Source organism: Pyxicephalus adspersus, chromosome 3 (assembly GCF_032062135.1).
Source record: "Pyxicephalus adspersus chromosome 3, UCB_Pads_2.0, whole genome shotgun sequence".
NCBI classification, from domain to species: Eukaryota; Metazoa; Chordata; class Amphibia; order Anura; family Pyxicephalidae; genus Pyxicephalus; species Pyxicephalus adspersus.
In genome coordinates, this window is record NC_092860.1 from 50,575,932 (window position 1) to 50,593,077 (window position 17,146).

The 17,146-nt window shown below is 37.7% G+C and overlaps 1 protein-coding gene across 2 annotated transcripts in view; it reads left to right on the forward strand.

The window, feature by feature from the left end:
- RNF38 (ring finger protein 38) overlaps positions 1-6,238 on the forward strand; it is a 164,702-nt gene extending 158,464 nt beyond the window's left edge. For both annotated transcript variants that reach the window (XM_072404543.1, XM_072404544.1), the window contains exons 10-12: positions 134-255; positions 1,533-1,632; positions 1,785-6,238. In XM_072404543.1, coding sequence (XP_072260644.1) covers positions 134-255; positions 1,533-1,632; positions 1,785-1,847 — 285 coding nt within the window. In that variant the 3' untranslated portion in view covers positions 1,848-6,238. The remainder of the gene's footprint in view (positions 1-133; positions 256-1,532; positions 1,633-1,784) is intronic.
- Positions 6,239-17,146: the final 10,908 nt, after the last annotated feature.

A 17,146-nucleotide genomic window follows, 5' to 3' on the forward strand; every position in this document is an offset into this window, starting at 1 on the left:
GTTTATTTTTGTACCCCTAACAACGTATATGTCTTTTGGTCCCCTATAATTAAAAACTTGTACATATTTCCATATTTTAAGTTTCATGTATCCTAAAATAAGTCCTAACTTCTTTTTGTTTTTTTCTTTGTAGGCATTGCTAAATCTAGCTGAAAGACTGGGTGAAGCAAAGCCACGGGGATTAACAAAAGCAGATATTGAGCAACTTCCGTCATACAGGTTTAACCCAAACAATCACCAGTCAGAGCAGACTTTGTAAGTTTAAGGTTTCAGATTAAAAAGAAACCGCATCATCCAACATTTTCTGTATAAATACATTGATTTCAGATTTCTTCATGTACATTTGCATTGAGAAATGAGTTTGTTGACACAATGTTAAAGCAGACTGCTTCTGCATTAATACATATCCAAACTGAAGAACAGAAATGTAATATTGCAGGTTAACATTTAGAATATGGACATTTTCCCCCACCTAATGATCCTTGCCAGTAACATACTTCCTGTCCTGGGTTGACAGTGCTCAGTCATTGTACTGTATTTCTAGAGGAACAGTGATGTTTTAGGATAGGAAGTGTTAGGACTACAGTACTCTTTCCCTTCTCCACATCCGTCTCATATCAAGGGGGGATGTTCTAAATGGGAGGGACTCAGAACTGGGAACAACGCTAACTAATAAGAGTTCAGAACATAAATTAATCCGCTTGCAAAATTTTTGACGGGATTTTAACAGTTAGTGTTTTCACTTATACAGATACTTTTTTTAATAGAGTTTTAAGCAAACAGGGTAAATAAGTGAAATTCATTAAGGGGTATCATTGATATTCATTGGAAAATAGGCAAGGTGCTAGAATATTTTCTAAATAAATTTTAGTAGCTGTTGACATATCAGACTAGTCTCATTTGTAAATCTTATTAAAATCTAGTTGAGGTTGCAAATAGATTAGGCTGAGCAGAGTTTTTTTTTTTTGTTAGGTTGTTAGTTTTCAGACAAAAAAAGGGCCAGTGTTAAATCACTGATATATAGAAATGTTAACAAAATGTCAGTCAGTGTGGATAGACAGTTGCAGGTAATGGCTTTTTATGTTATGTTACCTGATTTTACCCAGCCCCTTTGTGCTCCATGCAGCCTCCTTGAATTTGAACTTCCATAACTGTCCTTCAGTCAGTCAACTTTTTTTGAAAACTCCAGGTGTCCTGACTGCAGGTAAAGTTTTTGCTACCTCTGTGATAAGTTGTTGCCAGATGGTCACTGAAAACCAGGTAAATCTTCCAGCCAAATGGAGCTCGAGAGTATATGGGGAAGTGGGGGAACCTTGATATTGGTCACCCAAGATACTCCTAAAAGGCATAACCCAGACAAGGACTGTTGGAATTACAGTTTTTATTTTTAGTACAATTTTGGCTGTATTCTATGTCACTTTTTTATGTACTGGAACCATTTTACAGGTTTGAGTATGATTTAATTCTTTGTTGTGTGTGTGTCCTAAACCCATGGATGATAAAGCCTAACACTGAACTCTTCTCTCTTTTAGGTGTGTAGTGTGCATGTGTGATTTTGAGTCAAGACAGCTTCTAAGAGTCCTACCATGTAATCATGAATTTCATGCCAAGTGTGTTGACAAGTGGCTAAAGGTGAGCTTCTTTTTATTCAGAAATATGCTTTAAAACACCTGAGGTATTCCATCTTATATGTTCTGCTATAAAATGTAGCCATGGTATACCAAGTATCTCTGAAGTGTTCTGTTGCTTTTAACTAACAGCTTTTTCTACCTTTTGTCCTCTAGGCAAACCGTACCTGTCCAATATGTCGAGCTGATGCTTCAGAAGTACACCGTGATTCAGAATGACCAATATCAGAGCACAATTCCAGCTCGGGTGTTCCTAGTCACAAGAAAAAAAAAACTATCCATTGAACTTAAGCCGTGTGGCTTCCAGCCTATTCTTTACACAAAAGGGTCAATGGACCTCTTTTTGCACTGTGTGATTTAATCAATTATAAAGCTTCTAATTAGTCTTCACAATTATGGGATTGTTATACTAACTGTGTGATTGGGACTCCAAAGATTATTATTTTTTATATTCCGTAGCTTATTTTGTGTGTGCACTAACATTCCCTGGTTTTCGTGTGATCATTCCGAGTGTTTTTTTTGCTGCAAGATTACCGTGGATGTGATCTTTTAGCATGTGCTTTTATATTTAAAAGAAGAGAAAAAAAAAGAAAAACAAGATACAGTGGTAGCTCCAAACAGTTTAGCAATCTACCTTGTAATAGAGCCTTCAGATACTGTGAGAGCAGGTGAGTGGAATGTATGTGTGTGTTAGTGACAATGATGCTTTGCGTGTTTGCTTGTGTCAAGCACAAGAGCGTGGATATGTGCAGTTGAGATCCTATATACCAGCATGTACTAAGAACGAATGTGTGTAGTATTAACTATGCTGCAATGTATAATCTTGTGTGTTATTTAAACAGTACTAGTACTGTACACTGGTTTCTTTTCTTGTGTTTGCAGTTGCACACTGAATGCTAAGGGTGTAGCAATCTATAGGCATTTCATTACCCTTCCTCCTATATTTTATTGTTATTCATATATGATTTACCACTGACTTTCTTTTTTTGTGCTTATCTGTGCCACTGCTGGGGAAGGGGAAAAAAGTGCATTTGAAATAAGTCAAGTAAAATTATCAACACCATTGCTTTGCAAATAGTTTTTTTTAGTAATTTCCATATTTCCTTTTGGGCATGCAAAATGTTGTATTTCAACTTCTGTTGGAGAGAGGAAGGAATTGTGATTGTAACTATGAGTTTGTCCAAATTGGTCCATAAAGTTTGCAGGACTGTTTTCCACTTTCTCTTTAGGATAACAATGTAGCTTTTTTTTTTTTTTTCTTTCCTTTTTCTGTCACTAATTGGTACAGTTGTATTTTGCCTTAAAGTTTGGAAAGCAGTACATTATTCCAGTCCAAATCAGTTCAGACTTGTAAGGGATACAATTACTTGATACATTCTACACTATTCTCATTTAAAGCTGCAGCTCATCTTCCTTGCTGAAGGCAGTTCTTCACGGTAATGAGATGATGAATGAGAATTAACCTCCATCTTCACATGATCATTGACGATCACAATCTGCTTGCTAAAGCATTGCATGGACATGGATCACCAATAATTTATTTTAGGTGATGATGCAGCTTACCAAGGGCCGATGCTCTGCTCATTTTTTAGAAAAGTGCAGCATGAGAGAGGAAGGGGGAAGCACACTGGATTCTTAAAATGGTTAGACTTTAGATGCAAGATGTCTCTATAATCCTGAGAACCATGGACCTTATTTTAGTTCTTTATTGTATATCATGTGGTAGTCCAACTTTAGGATGATGGTACTGTCTTTTTGGTCTTGTGGAATATGTGATGAAATCCAATCCATGAAGTCTAATGAAATGAGAAAAAAGCTGGACAATGATTAACCCACCCAGTGTTGGTCTTGGGTGCAGTTGCCTTTTCAAATAGTTACTAGGAGTTTTGTAGTTCCTCTAAAGCTGGCATCCAGTAATACAATCTGATAAAATTTCAAAGCTAAAATTTCCCCTAAAGTGACCCAGTCTCTATGACTAAACTAAGTTTTAAATGGCATCTGCACTTGCCATTCTAGCAGGCATGTTTTCAAATGCTGCTGTTTTGCAGCTCCCAGACTGCTGCAGGTATTCAATACTTTATATGTGTTAAATATCTGTCCCATCATTTGTCTTGTTTCTGTTGCCAGTTTAAATCTTTGCTTACCAAAAGTTCACTTTTAACAAGCTGGAATAAACTGTACTTAAAATGTGAATGTAGACTACAAAAAAAGATGCTGCCCTAAGAGAGATGGATAACTAGTAAACCCTATTAATGGAAAGTCAAGCATGGATGCAGTTTTGTACAATTTCCACACAACAACCTGTCATTGCAAGACCCTTGTTTTTCTATCCCCTATGAAATGTATTAAAAAATCTTCTATGGAGATATGAGACTAACATGGTTTGATCAGTCAGGCACAGCCCAGTTTATTAGAATACTAGTAATTGCTAAGCTTCATTTTTCCCCTATTTTTTTTTTGTTTTGTTTATCTAGAGTAATGCAGTACAACCAGTCAGGTAGGTTGTATAGCAACTGCCAAGTTCTGTTATATTTTTTTTTTCTCTCTCCTGTAGTTTACTGTATATTGTAGCTTGTCAGGGTCCTTTGTAGTTTTAAAGGTAAAAGCAATATTTTGCATGTCTAGAAGTTGCTGAAATAATTTAGGCCTGACTCAAAGTTCTGGTTTGTATTGAAATGATAGTTATAAGCCCACAACATGACAAACATCCACATGTGTGTGAGAGATCAGTGCTTTGAAAGTTCATTGGCAAGTCTTGACTGTGCATCAGGATTACTAATTTATAGTGCTCATTTTGCATGTACACTAGAAATATTAGATTTTTAAATGCACTTTTTTCTTTGTTCTCCACAATGCTACCTGTTTAGGTAGTGTTTTTGTTTTTTTATTTTTGTTTTGTTTGTTTTCACCTTACTTTGGTTGCAATAGCACAAGCGGCACAATTGATAATATACTTTGCTGCCAAGTCCAGCTTTAAGTTAGTAGTGTGTGTCATCATTTTGTGATGCATGTCTGTCCCTGTGCTTGTCACAGTTCTGTGTCTCAGACAGTGTTATTCTGTTACTCCATGCTGCTTGCCCTTTCTTCGAGCTTGTGGTTCAGTGGACTAAAACAAAAGCACAACTTGCCTATGGTTTTTTTACACACTGTTGCCTCAATCGCCCAAAAGTTAATACAGAACAGTTTTTTTTTTGTTTGTTTTTTTTTCCTTTGTAAACTCAGAACCTGCAAACACCAACATTTTTTTTTTTTTTTTTAACCAAACGGACAAAAGTTGCTTTTGGTATCATTCTAAATCAAACTTTGCTTATACTAACCAGCCACTGGATGTTGTCACTTATTTTTATTAAATGAAACCATGTAATTGCAGAAGTTGTATATCAGACTCCTCTTATAGTGCTACAAATACTTTTTATATACTGCAAAAAAATGTTTTTACTTGTATAGACCTAATAACACTACTACACTCAATATTCACTTTATTAAAGCATGCAAGCATTGCACTTTTTCTAGCTTAGTCTGAGCGAAATGCAAAAAAAAAAAACTAAAAATTAAAATCTAGGGTACACTTGTGTTTTGTTTGTTTTTTTTTTTTTTTTCTTCCCACTTTCAGATACAATGCAATTTGTCTTATGTTTTATGGACTTCAAGTAGATTTGTTCAGTTTTCTAGCTGGACTCTGGAGGCTGGTACTTCTGGAAATTTTTTTGTTTGATTTCTTTTATTTTTTTTTGCTTCTTGCATGGATCTCTTGCAGACATATGCTGACTTGTTTCCTGTGGTTAATGTTCTAAATCTAAAAAAAGCACACATGCATGTGTTCTGAACCTGCTCGGACCAACTACAAACTTTTTTTTTTTTTTTGTCCCTCTTACTTATGAGGCCAACTTTTAAGAAGAGCCTAAGGACGTGTCTCAGCTGTTACTGCCATATGTTCTATTTCAGATGCCTCTAGCCCTAGCCTGCAGTAGTGCCTGACCTGCACAAGAATCAATACAGATGTTGGTTGTCATCTCCCACCTCCCACTTTCTTTTATCCAATTTTGGCTTCAGCATTTCAGCATTTTGTTTGCAATTTTTCAGTTTTTGCATGACATCTTAGCCTTTTGCATATTTTGTGGTTGATAAGGCCTATAGATGCTCATTTTTGTTTTGTTTTGTTTGTATAACATGCTTTGCTACTGTTACAGTATTTTCCCAGAATGAAATGCTTTGACTGAATGATCTTTAGGCCTTACAGGAAGGAGCCTTTTGCTTGTTCTCCCCTCTTGGTACATTTACAGTTACCTCATTTTGCTATTTATGTGTTTTCAGATTTGCCAATGAAAGCGTATGGATTTTATTGGATTCATTTTTTTTCTTTAAATCATTCTCTATTGTATCATTTAACATGACATGTAGTTTTAAATGTATTATAAATATCTGTAACCAAATCATTTGAAGGCTTGATAAAATTTTTAACAAAATTTGTACATTTTTTATGAGAGTTACTAGTAATGCTTTACTAAGTAGTGCAATGATTTATTTTTTATTTTTATTTTTTTTATCCCTGTGTCCAATTTTGGAGTTGAGAGAGGGTTGTTCAGTAATAAATGTATGATGTACACTTATATCTTGTTGTGTTTGACTTGCATTTCTACAATTGGGCTAGGGCTATATGGGTGATTGCATCTGTTAGTGAGCGTTTTTTTTTTGTTTATTGCCTTATATAACCAATTTATTGCCTTAATGTATAAAGCCTGTAATATTCTCACTCATTTTGGAAACATTATCGCTCTGCTTAGCTTGGGAAAATTGAAATTGTCTGCAAAAAGCCTACCCCTTGAGGTGTATTGTTACTCAAATGACCTTACTAAGTGTGGTGGGGGAATCATGTGACCAGCTTTATGGAACTGTACTCAAGCTCAATCAGCAAATCACCAGGCTCAAACACTGTTACTCCCCTCATTTAAGTACCATTGGAGTGGTGGGAGAATGTGGCTTCTTGGGTGGCCTATGATGGGATGGACTATGGTGTTCATCTTTAATTAGCAGATTAAGAGCTTAAGGTTTGTGGTCTCAATACTTTAAAGTTAGGTCATCCATACTTAAGAAGACCGTACAATAGGAAGACTTTTGTCATGTTTATTTGACACTTTGTGTTTTTTGCTGTGCGGAGATGAGTAAAATCGTACCACAGATAGGCACTGCCTTTTCTGTCCAAAAGGTGACAAGATCAGTACAACGTGGAATAGGTTTATTTCTCAAGAGCATTCTATGGATGACTGTCGGACCAATAATCATAGGAATGTTCGCTGCAAGCAAATGTGGCTCAATTGGGCAAATTTTATTTCATATCTACTAGCCAAGACACAGCTACCCTGTTTCCCCGATGATAAGACACTGTCTTATTTTTTTTGGAAGGCCAAAATATGCTCTAGGGCTTATTTTCAGGGGGATGCCTTATTTACCCATGAAGAAGACTACAGTACACAGTTATTGTTCATGTGCCATTCATGTCCACTTCTGATCAATCTGTGCAAATCATTGTCCCCTTCTGATCAATCATGTGCCATTCATGTCCCCTTCTGATCAATCTGTGCCATTCTTGTCCCCTTCTGATTAATCTGATCCATTCATTGTCCCCTTCTACTGTAATCAATAATATACTGTACCATTTAATGTCCCATTCTAAAGCTTACCGTATATAGAGTGGTATTGCTCACAGCAAAAAAAAACCTGTCTGAACTCGTGAACAAACTCCTGCAGTCTCCGTTAGGGAGGGATGAGGGAAGCTGCCTGTGTTTGCTTGGGCGGAGTCACGTGCGCGCACTGCAGTCCTGTCACTTCCTCTACATGAAGAGGCGCGGCACACACGGAGTCACCCACCGTACCACCCGATTCTGGTAAGTAATCGGTGGGTGGCTTATTTGCGGGGGGGGGGCTTTTTTTTCATTTTTCCTTAAAAAGGGGGGGCTGTCTTATTTGATGGCCCTGCCTTATCATCGGGGAAACACGGTACCTATTTTAAATTTACCTGTATTTCACAATGATTGTGGTTTGCTGCCACCTTCTCTAGGATTGCAGTAGTAGTCATATATACTGTCTAGAACTGGAAAACTTGAACAGGGAGTTCTTGAAACATCGGAAAAAGCCATATTCTCTACATGTGAATTAGCAGTGAACCTTTCTAGAAATAACTTAACCTCAGCAAATGCTCACAAAAAGCCCTGAAATCTGCTTGCAGTGTATAGAGGTTCTAAATGTACTCATTGAGTGCAAAAAGTGTGTTATTACCTTCCTCGGTCATATTCTATACAGATTCCACCTACAGTTGCGTTTTGATGATTAAAGGATGTGTATAGAGTAGGGATTCTGAATTCACCTTCTTACTTTCTGGTTTAGTAACTCAGTAGTACATCGCCTTTAGAACCATTTACAACATTCTGCTACAGTAAACATTTATGTTGGTTTGGTATTATACATTTTAATAAAACCCCAATGCACCTCAGTTGTACATTGCACTACTTGAAAAAAAAATCTGCATTAATAATTTTATCTGTTGTGGATCATTAGGCAGCCCATTCAAATGAATTTGCTGCCCTAACGTTGTAATGCAGGCTTTATGGTCTGTAGTAGAAGTGTTTTGGACCGCTTTAAAGCTTCTATAGTGCTAGTATGTATTGTGAATTCCATACCAAGCACTCTACCAGGCTGTGATAAATGACCTGATCTACAGTGGAGCCTGGCTGAATGAGAGAGAGAACAGCACAGCTAGAATGGGATCAGGACACAGGCTGTCCCTCCCGTATTCTATAGCTTGTGCTGTCTTCCATTGCAGTGGTCCGTGGCTCTGGCTGGTGCACCGGTGCAGACCTGCGATGGGAGAGTGGGTGGCTTCTGGCATCATCATGTCACTGTGGGGGAAGTTTCTTCCCCCTGTAAATGTATCTGCCCAAGTAGGTGTGTGTAATGATGTCACCAGGAGCAGTGTGATGGCTGTGTGTGAAAGGCTGCAAAATGACATGCAGCATTACATCTCACTGTGTACAAACCTTCATATCTTCTAAACCATATGTTGTAATGACTTGAAATTTTCAGGGTGTACAGAGGACCCCCATAGATAATAATAACCACAGTTTAATTCCTGTATTTTAGGAATTTAAAGATATGGGGATCACAATTTTAAAAACTTGTTAAACTACAACATTGGAAGTGCTGTTTCAAAAGAAATGCAAATTGGGGCTACTTACATGGCATGGAGCTTTGGTGGGGCCCCTAAATTGATACCTACCTGTCACAAATCTATAACTGTCATACTATGTTGCCCTGTCTGCTTCTCTTCTTTGAACCCCAATTACCCTAGAATGGTGGGGTGTACAAAACAGAAAATGTAGGCTAAACCCCCCCCCCCCCCAGCTATGTCCACAAGGTTTTATATCTGGGATATGTTTATTTCCCTAGAGGTTGAACTTGATGGGTGTCTTCCCCCCCCTTTCTAACTATGTAATATATAACAGGGCAGTGTGTTTTGATGGGCAGAGTTTTTTTTTATGTTCTAATGATCTCATGCTAATGAAATGTTAGGGCCGGAAGGTTGTACACGTGTCCCCCACTTGCACTTCATTTTCAGGTTCCTCCACCTACCCATTCCAAGGAACAGAAGCAGAAAGCGTAGCATAGTATCACAAATATAGATTTGTAAAAAGGTAGGTATAAATTTGGGTGCCCCAACCCAATGCTGCTTGCTAAGTGGTCGCAGGGGGTCCCTAAATTTGTATTTTCAATTTTGGGCTTCTAGATGCATTTGCCTTTTGAAACTCGCAACCTCAATTGTTCAATATTCATAAGTTTTTAAACTCGTGACTCGCATATCTTATACCTCTTTAAAGAAATTTTGGTTACTAGTAGCCATGAGGGTCCCCTATGTACCCAGAAAATTTCAAGTTGTTAAACAGTTTAGGAGATCTGAAGAATCACCACATTTTAACATTATACAAAGCTCGATTTTCTTTTTATATAATAGTGTGTTTTGTTTTCATTTTTTGGGGAGAACCCTTCCCTTTCCATCATTACTGTGGTGGTGGTGGTGGTGGTGGTAAAGACTGCAGGCTAAATCCGCAGCCTCCTGGGGTATTTGCGTCACACATCCCAGGTGGCAGTGAGCTGCTCCTGCCCGACATCTCACACGTGTGTGTTAAATTGCAGTTTTTTTTTTACTAGTAAAGTGATCTAAAACCACATTACACTATTGCACTACTACAAGGGATTACACTATTAAAACATGGAACACTAGGAAGTTGGATGAAAATACACAGCACTGAACAGTTTGGACATAATACAAGAAAATGGAAAAATTGTACATTCTAACAAGCCAGGCATTAGAAAGCTGAAACAAAGTAAAGGGGAAAAGGTAGAACACTGACACAATAGGGGTTACTGCATACCTATGGCATAAACTAGGAGCACTAAATTTGCAGTGTTTTGCCCCGCCCAATTTGTTACAACTCAGCTACAACTCCCCCCCCCCCCCACACCCGGCTGAAAAAATTTCTGAGGAGAAAACTGCTAGTGACCCTTCGGTGTTTAGCTTTATGCCAGGTAACAATTTTTTAAGACGTAAAGCAGGGAAACGATTATTATTGTGATTATCAGATTTACTTATATCTGGCATATCTGGAAAATATCTGGCATATCAAGTAAAGTCACATGCTCTGATTTCTGAAATTTAAACTCTGCCTTCAGAAATGATGAACCATTTTCAATATATCAATGTGTGTGTTAAAGAATAATGGTGGTATAACAAAAAGAAACATCCCTATTTACAGAATGATGATCCAAGTATAGTGAATTTTTTTTTATTTTTTTGGTATACAAGAGGAACTGATTCCGTTAGATTTGCCTGTCCCCGTTTCATCGCAGGGTGCTGTTTTTGTCTTCTCTTCCTGGAGACAATCTGGCCATTTTGATTGGCCAGGTTGGGATGATGAAACTCCTGCACGCCTTCATTCCCGGTATTATTATTACACAGTATTTATCTAGCGCCATCATATTATGCAGCGCTGTACAAAGTTGATAGTCGTGCCACTAACTGTCCCTCAAAAAAGCTCACAATCTAATGTCCCTACCATAGTTATGTCATTATTGTAGTCTAAGGTCAATTCTGAGGGAAAACCAATTACCATTACTGCATGTTTTTGGGACGTGGGTGGAAACCCACGCAGATACGGGGAAAACCTGCGAGCTCCATGCAGATAGTATCCTCCCCAAATCCGGGATTGCGGGGTATCCTGGCAACCAGTTTCTCACAATGTGGAAAAATTTTGACCCACACTTCTTTACAACATTGCTTCAGTTCATTGAGGTTGGCATGTATTCCTATCATAAAACACAGTTCTCTTAAAACCTCACATTTGACTTAAAATACAGTGCTCAACCCAGAATTTTTTTAAGCTGGGTGGGAAGAAAATGTAGGTGGGTGGCAGCCCCTGTATGATGACCCAACTCAATAGCAACTACACAAAAATAGCCAGGTGGTTACTGAAAAGCGGCGGGTGGTGTGCCCGGCTTAAAGGGGCTGGGAAGAACACTGGAATGCTTTTGGTATGCAAAGGAGTTCAATTTCAACTCAAAGACTGCAAGGTTCCCAGGTCCTGTGGCTGCAAAACAAGTCCAGATCGTCTGCCTCCTCCACCATTGATCAATTTATCAAGTGTATTTGATTAGCAGCACCTCCCTGCTACTTGCCCTCCTAAATCCTATGTAAATGGTATTTTTTACACTGCATTCTTTGTTAAATAACACTGATTAAACACAAAACCTTAGCATTAAAAACTGGTCTACTCTTTTTGTCCTGACTGTCTGCAGGCTGTACTTTTTTTAAGACTGCAGATAATCTTTACTTTCACTCATAAATTTTTTTGATTTTCCAGGCACACTCTAGATCTGACTAGGTAGCAGGAGGTGCTGCTGTACATTTCTTCTTCCATCACCAGTATATAATTTGATACATTACAGATTTATCTTTATTTGTCAATGTAATGTATTTATGTAATGTTAAATGTTTGAATTTCCTACAGTCTGAGAACTGCTGATGTGAAAACTAGAAAAGTAAGAAGAATAAAGATTAGGCAGCATATAGACATTAGAATGAATAAATACATGAAGGTGATGGCTCACATGGGGAGGGGTTGCAGGAACCAACTGTGATTCCTCTAAAAAGAGGTGGTGTGGTGTTTGACAGCCTGAACAGGGAAGGGTTCCTGTTGAGTTGGGCCTTGCCAAAGCTGCTGTCAGATGGCACCTCCAAGTATGGACCATATGAACACCTGTAGCAGGGTGTCTACTAAAATGTTATTCCTGCTAAACATTTGTATAAGCATGCTTTTCAATTTAAGAAAGATGGCTGCATAAATAATTAAATATAAATACATTTAAAATATATAATTAAAAAACAAGATATTACAGTTTGCATTACCTGTCCCTTTCTTCAGCTGCCGAACCTTTCTTACAAAAGGATAGGTGGGCTCTGCTGGTTTCTAAACTAGATTTTTATGCAGGCTGGGGTGACCTTTTTTAAAAGATGAGAGACAATCCTTCTTTGTTACCCCACAGGAGGTCTCTTAAGGAGACTGCTGAGATCACTGCAAAAACCACTTAAGGGTTGTACATCTAGAGGCTTTCATCTTGTTTGTGCTGGCTTTCTCTTCCCTCCGAGGGATACTTCTGACACTCATGCCGATTGAATTAAACAGTATGCAGAATACATTGTAGCTAGCCAGAATACCTTTTGTATTAAAGTCAAATCATCTTTATGTCTAGGTACCCTCACACCATAATGCACAATGTGTGGAAAGAATTACAAGAGATAATTCACCTGAAACCGGTCATGATGGTATAGAAGGGCTTCTGCTTTCCCACTGAAAACACCCATTGCCTGGCTGGCTTATGTATGATAGTGCAAGTAAAGTCAGCAGTATTCACTCTTGCATTTATAAAAGAAAAAATGATTCATAATTAAATGGATTGGAATGCTTTATATATTTTTATACTTTTAAGCTTTCCTTGATTTGCAGAGATAGTTGCAGGTATGTGCCTAAAATAATTTGTTTCTAGTTTATGATGAATACCATATAATAAAGCACTTTTTTTGGAGGGGTCAATATTGTAATCATGTAATGTCAGTGCTTCTTGAGGTTATTTTATATGTTGACGTATCAATAAAAATGCAGAATATTAATAGATACCGGTAGTTCAGCATACCAGACAAAATGTTAGATTTAAAGTTCTGCATGGCAATGAGAACCCATTTCCAACAAACTCGGCAGTAAACGTCATTAAGATCTTTAGAATATATATTTAGTATTTAGTTGGGCTGACCTGTTAAAGGCAGTGCAGTAGATTTACCTTTTACTCAGAAGGATATTTGATTTAACCTCACCACCTAGTGCTAAAGGTTGAAAAAACAAATGCACAACTCTACTAAAACTAAACATTTTACGTTTTAAACTAAATAAATTAAAACTATATAAATATTTAAAACTAAATATTTACATTTTATTTATAATGCAGAATGAAAATACAACTGAGACTGGTAAAACAATCTGAAGGGGTCCCCTAAATGATGCATGTGAAGGGGAAGGTAAATAAATGTAATACAAGGATAAAGTTATAAATCACCAGGACTTCATGGCCTTATAAGCAATAGCTACAGGTATGTTCAACAAGAACATTTGATTGGGTATCCAAGGTCAGATAAGTGTGTTAAAGTTTAAACAAGTATAGGATATTTTGGTCACAAACTGTAATGAAATTAGCACTACTATTCTACAATGGGGTACATTACAAAAAAAAAAAGTTTTCTGCTAGATAAATATCACAATTGGATATCGTGTGCAAATTAAAATACAAAAAATATATTGGCTCAGGGCTGATATCAGATGAAAATGTTGCATGTGTACAGTGCTCGTCCATCCTCTGCATGACCTTCCTGGCGAATCCACGGATGATGGAGGACAAACGATCATAATGAAAGTGAAGGAGAGAGCGTGAAATATCCTTTCCAATGAAAATTGCAGGTATGTACTTAACGTTAGGCTGTGGTATTGTCCTCAAATGTGACTTCATATAAACAAATAGTTTATTATTACATAATAAATATCCAAAGTATCCAAGGGAAGCATGCCATGGCATCAGTAGCTCTTTTGATTGCTCCTTTTTAACTTTACACTTGTATTATATTGATTTATTACCCATTTGTGTATATGCACATGTATACAATGCAGGGGACCTGCAAATTTTGAACATTAAAAAAAAAATTGGAATCTTTTTCCAGCAGTTGTGCAGCCATTAGTATTTCCCTAACAGTTAATTTTTTGTGACCATGGTGCATTTAAAGAAAAATAGTTTTTGGCCATTTTTATGCTAGCGGGCTTTGTAAGTGGTTGCTTGCAAAAAATAGTTAACTTTGGACTAAGTGGGTCCATTTATTATCCTTTATTTGACAGGCAGGAGGAGGTGGCAGCATTGACAGCCCGTTACTGCTCCAAGGGATTTAGTGTTTGACAGTAGGTGTCAGGGGACGGTAAACGAAGTGATTAAATATGCCTTTTCTGAACATGCTACGAACATTTAAAAAAAAATCACACTGTATTATATACTATATCTCATTTTAAAAAGACCTTAAATGGTGTTTGTCATACATCAGCTTTGTAACTTTGTAAATGGGTACAGAATTAAAAAAAAAAAAAAAAGCTGCAGTTCATGCACATTTTCTCTTTTTTGATCATTTTATTAATTCACCCCTCTTGTCTAATCACATTTTACTCACAAAATAATGCCAAACTGTGCCTTAGAAAATTTTGTACACTTATTAGAGCTGTGTTCCCTGACCTTTTTAACATGGAGGAACCTTTTAAATAACTTTCAGGTTTCTTGGCCACCCCCTATCCACAATATCAATTGGTGTTGTGATCAATGGGAAGAATGCTTCTTACATTGCTGGCTGCTAGATTGTCACATAGCTAAAAAGATCATTGGTGTTATTGGCAATTGACTTGGGAGTCACAAATTCCTCATTGTTTCAGGAACCCTGGATGGGACACTGTATAGTACAAAGCATTGGTCCCCAAACCCGGGGCTACGAAAATTGGTTTGCTGGTGTTCAAATTCTTTGATTGCCATCTAGCCTGAACTCAATGGTTGGGTGAAAAAGGCATCATTCATATGATTTTCTGCACAGGAAAGTACATAGAAATTTTTTAATTCATGTTCAGGATGGATCTTTTCATGTTTGGTGCTGCGGTACACTCATGTCTCTGCTCTAAAATGCCCCTATACAGCAGTGAGAGTGCCATGGTACACATTGTCCTAGAATGACTTGTCATTTCACTCCAAAGGCTGTCCCCTCCGGCAAACAATCTCGTGGAGTTCAGCTGACAGCACTGTGAAATACTAAGTTAATATAATGACAGATATTGGTATTTATGCTACCAGTACCTAAAATGCATTTAATTCCTTTTATGAACACAATGTTTCATGTTGGCTTTTTATATCTTGTTGGGTTCCAGCTGTAATTTTAAAGTTTTTCATCTCCTAAAATATTGCTTTGTTTAGCTTTATTTTTACATTAAATTAAGATATAAAGTACATCAAAAAGGAAGATGAGAAATGACTTTATCATGTTTCATTATCATGCGTTTGCAGCATTTTTTTTCACACAAAGCTAGATCGTAGAGCTGTAAAACACTATGAAGCTATGTATGAATTGCTTTTATGTTTTGCTGCAGTTGCATCTAATCACCAGTTTTGATGCATTAGATTTAAAGAAAAAATCAGGATGAAAAGATTTGCAAGCAGTGTGAAATAGGGTAAGTTATACTTTTCTGTTTTATTACAACGTTTTTTCAAAACTATTCTAAAACCTTGAACTATCTTCTTATACTTTTGTGAGCTTGCTGCCTTCTACTTCATACCAGTCTACTCTCCCACATCAGATATAGCAGAATGATGCACTATGGGAAGAAGACAGGTTGGCAGCGGCAGTAACTCAGTTTATGCTGCCAACGTCTTGGTGCCAGGACACCCTTAGAGGTTGTTGATTCTTTTCCATGGCAGGACAGAGCACTTCTGGTAGTACAAGGGGACCCTACACAATATTAGACAGGTGGATTTTATTGTTTCGGCAGCACGGTGGCTCAGAGGTTGCACTCTTACCTTTGCAGCGCTAGGTCCCAGGTTTGAATCCCAGCCAGGCCACTCTCTGCATGGAGTTTGCAGGTTCTTCCTGTGCGTGCGTGGGTTTCCTCCGGGTACTTTAGTTTCCTCCCACATACCAAAAACATGCAGTTAAGTTAATTGGCTTCCCCCCAAAAATTGACCTTAGACTACAATATTGACGTTTGTTAGATTGTGAGCCTCTTTGAGGGACAGTTAGTGTCATGACTATGGACTTTGTACAGCGCTGCATATTAGGATGGTGCTATAAAAAATACTGTGTAATAATAATAATTTATAACCAAGGGCGTTATAAACAAGGTAACTGTGGATGAAAAAAAAAACAAAGCGTTAAGTCTGCTTTTTAGCCCAATCATTACCAAACACCCTACCAAATATTTTATGTACACTTATGCAAATTGTTTATGATTGTCAAGCTAACAGCCTAGTGAAAACTACACGTGGATTGACAACACAAAACTCTGCAATCTGAACTGGCTAACTATTTCCAGTCCTTGTGTTCACATGCATTTACAGCTTCCTCACACCAGAAAACGCTGCTTCTTAAAGAGATGCTACTTGCAACATTTCCCTGCAGCAGCACTATAGGGGTTCTAGTACCACTCACTGCCACCAGCTGTCAAATGTGTGAATGCAGGATTGCACAATTTAGAGCCCAACATGTATGAGCTTTGTTCCTTCTTTCCTTACATTGCCCAAGCCTTCTGCTCCAGTAGACTTGCTAAGGTTTTTCAGACAATCCCAACAACTGCCAACAGTCAAATTTCCTGCACAGGCCACTACCTATTGTGTCCACTCACCTCTTCTGACCACCCGCCCCAAATTCCTAAATCCCAACTCTACCTAGAACAGTAGACTAGTAGGGGGATAAGTCAGCCATAGCCTCTAGCATTCGGTATTACAGTTCACTGTGCAGGGAAGTAGTGTGGATGGACACTGCAGGGAGCTGGAAGTGATTTCTGCTGTGCAGGGTCTGCAATCTGTAAGTTCTACCCCTCTAGCAATAACTCTCCCATTCTTGCTGGCTCCTACAGCTTAAAACGTTGTTGTGACTATAAGTAAAAAAATAGGACAAGGCTTTAATTTAAAATTATTTTATTAATGTGTGTGTTTGTGTAATTTAACTTAAAAAATTAAAACGCAGGATAAACACAGGAAAACGCTTCCAATGAACTCAATGGAGGCTTTTCAAGCGTTTTTAAGCTTTTATGAAAGCTTCCATTGAAAACAATGGGGGTTTTTATAAACATTTTTAGCAGGACTTTGGAATCTGGAAGCCCCCTTTAATAAGGAGACTCCCAGAT